Source organism: Phalaenopsis equestris, unplaced genomic scaffold, assembly GCF_001263595.1.
Source record: "Phalaenopsis equestris unplaced genomic scaffold, ASM126359v1 Scaffold181150, whole genome shotgun sequence".
Classification (NCBI taxonomy): domain Eukaryota; kingdom Viridiplantae; phylum Streptophyta; class Magnoliopsida; order Asparagales; family Orchidaceae; genus Phalaenopsis; species Phalaenopsis equestris.
In genome coordinates, this window is record NW_018201099.1 from 1 (window position 1) to 511 (window position 511).

Genomic DNA, 511 nt, shown 5'->3' on the forward strand with positions numbered 1-511 from the left:
TAGTCTAGTCACTAATTAAAGCCATTGCCCTGTGCTGTCCACTATTCTTTTAGTAGGAAAATGAAGGCATGCGGCCTCCAATTATATTAATGATTTCTTCTTCTTCTTTTTCTTATTATTTTTTTTTTCTAGGATAGACAGGCTAATCTAGAAGCATGGGGCGGAAGGCTGGAGGCTTGTACATAAATCCCAAAAAATTTGGTGCAGTTGGGAAACCTTGCATGAAGGAGATGGTTGCATTCCTCAATTGTTTATCCCTTAACAAAAACAATGACGACAATTGTGGTCGGCAAAAAGAACTATTGGCTGTTTGTGTGGAATCTCAGGTGCTCAATCCGTTCTACTATAAGGCAAATTTAGCTTCATTTGTATTTTAGTTTTGGTTTTAGTGGCTATAATCTTTTATGATTCAGGCGCCGGAAAAAAAAGGAAAATGACAAAATCAATAATTAAAAAGAACATAAATAATTTCATTAAGATTCACCCCATTGAATTCAACATCCTAAGCTGT

At 35.6% G+C, this 511-nt stretch overlaps 1 protein-coding gene across 1 annotated transcript; it reads left to right on the forward strand.

The window, feature by feature from the left end:
* Positions 1 to 136: 136 nt before the first annotated feature.
* On the forward strand, positions 137 to 326 carry LOC110034283 (the record flags this gene model as incomplete). Its single annotated transcript, XM_020738562.1, has 1 exon — positions 137 to 326. A coding segment is annotated over exon 1 (171 nt), but the record flags the coding sequence as incomplete, so codon positions are not given.
* Positions 327 to 511: the final 185 nt, after the last annotated feature.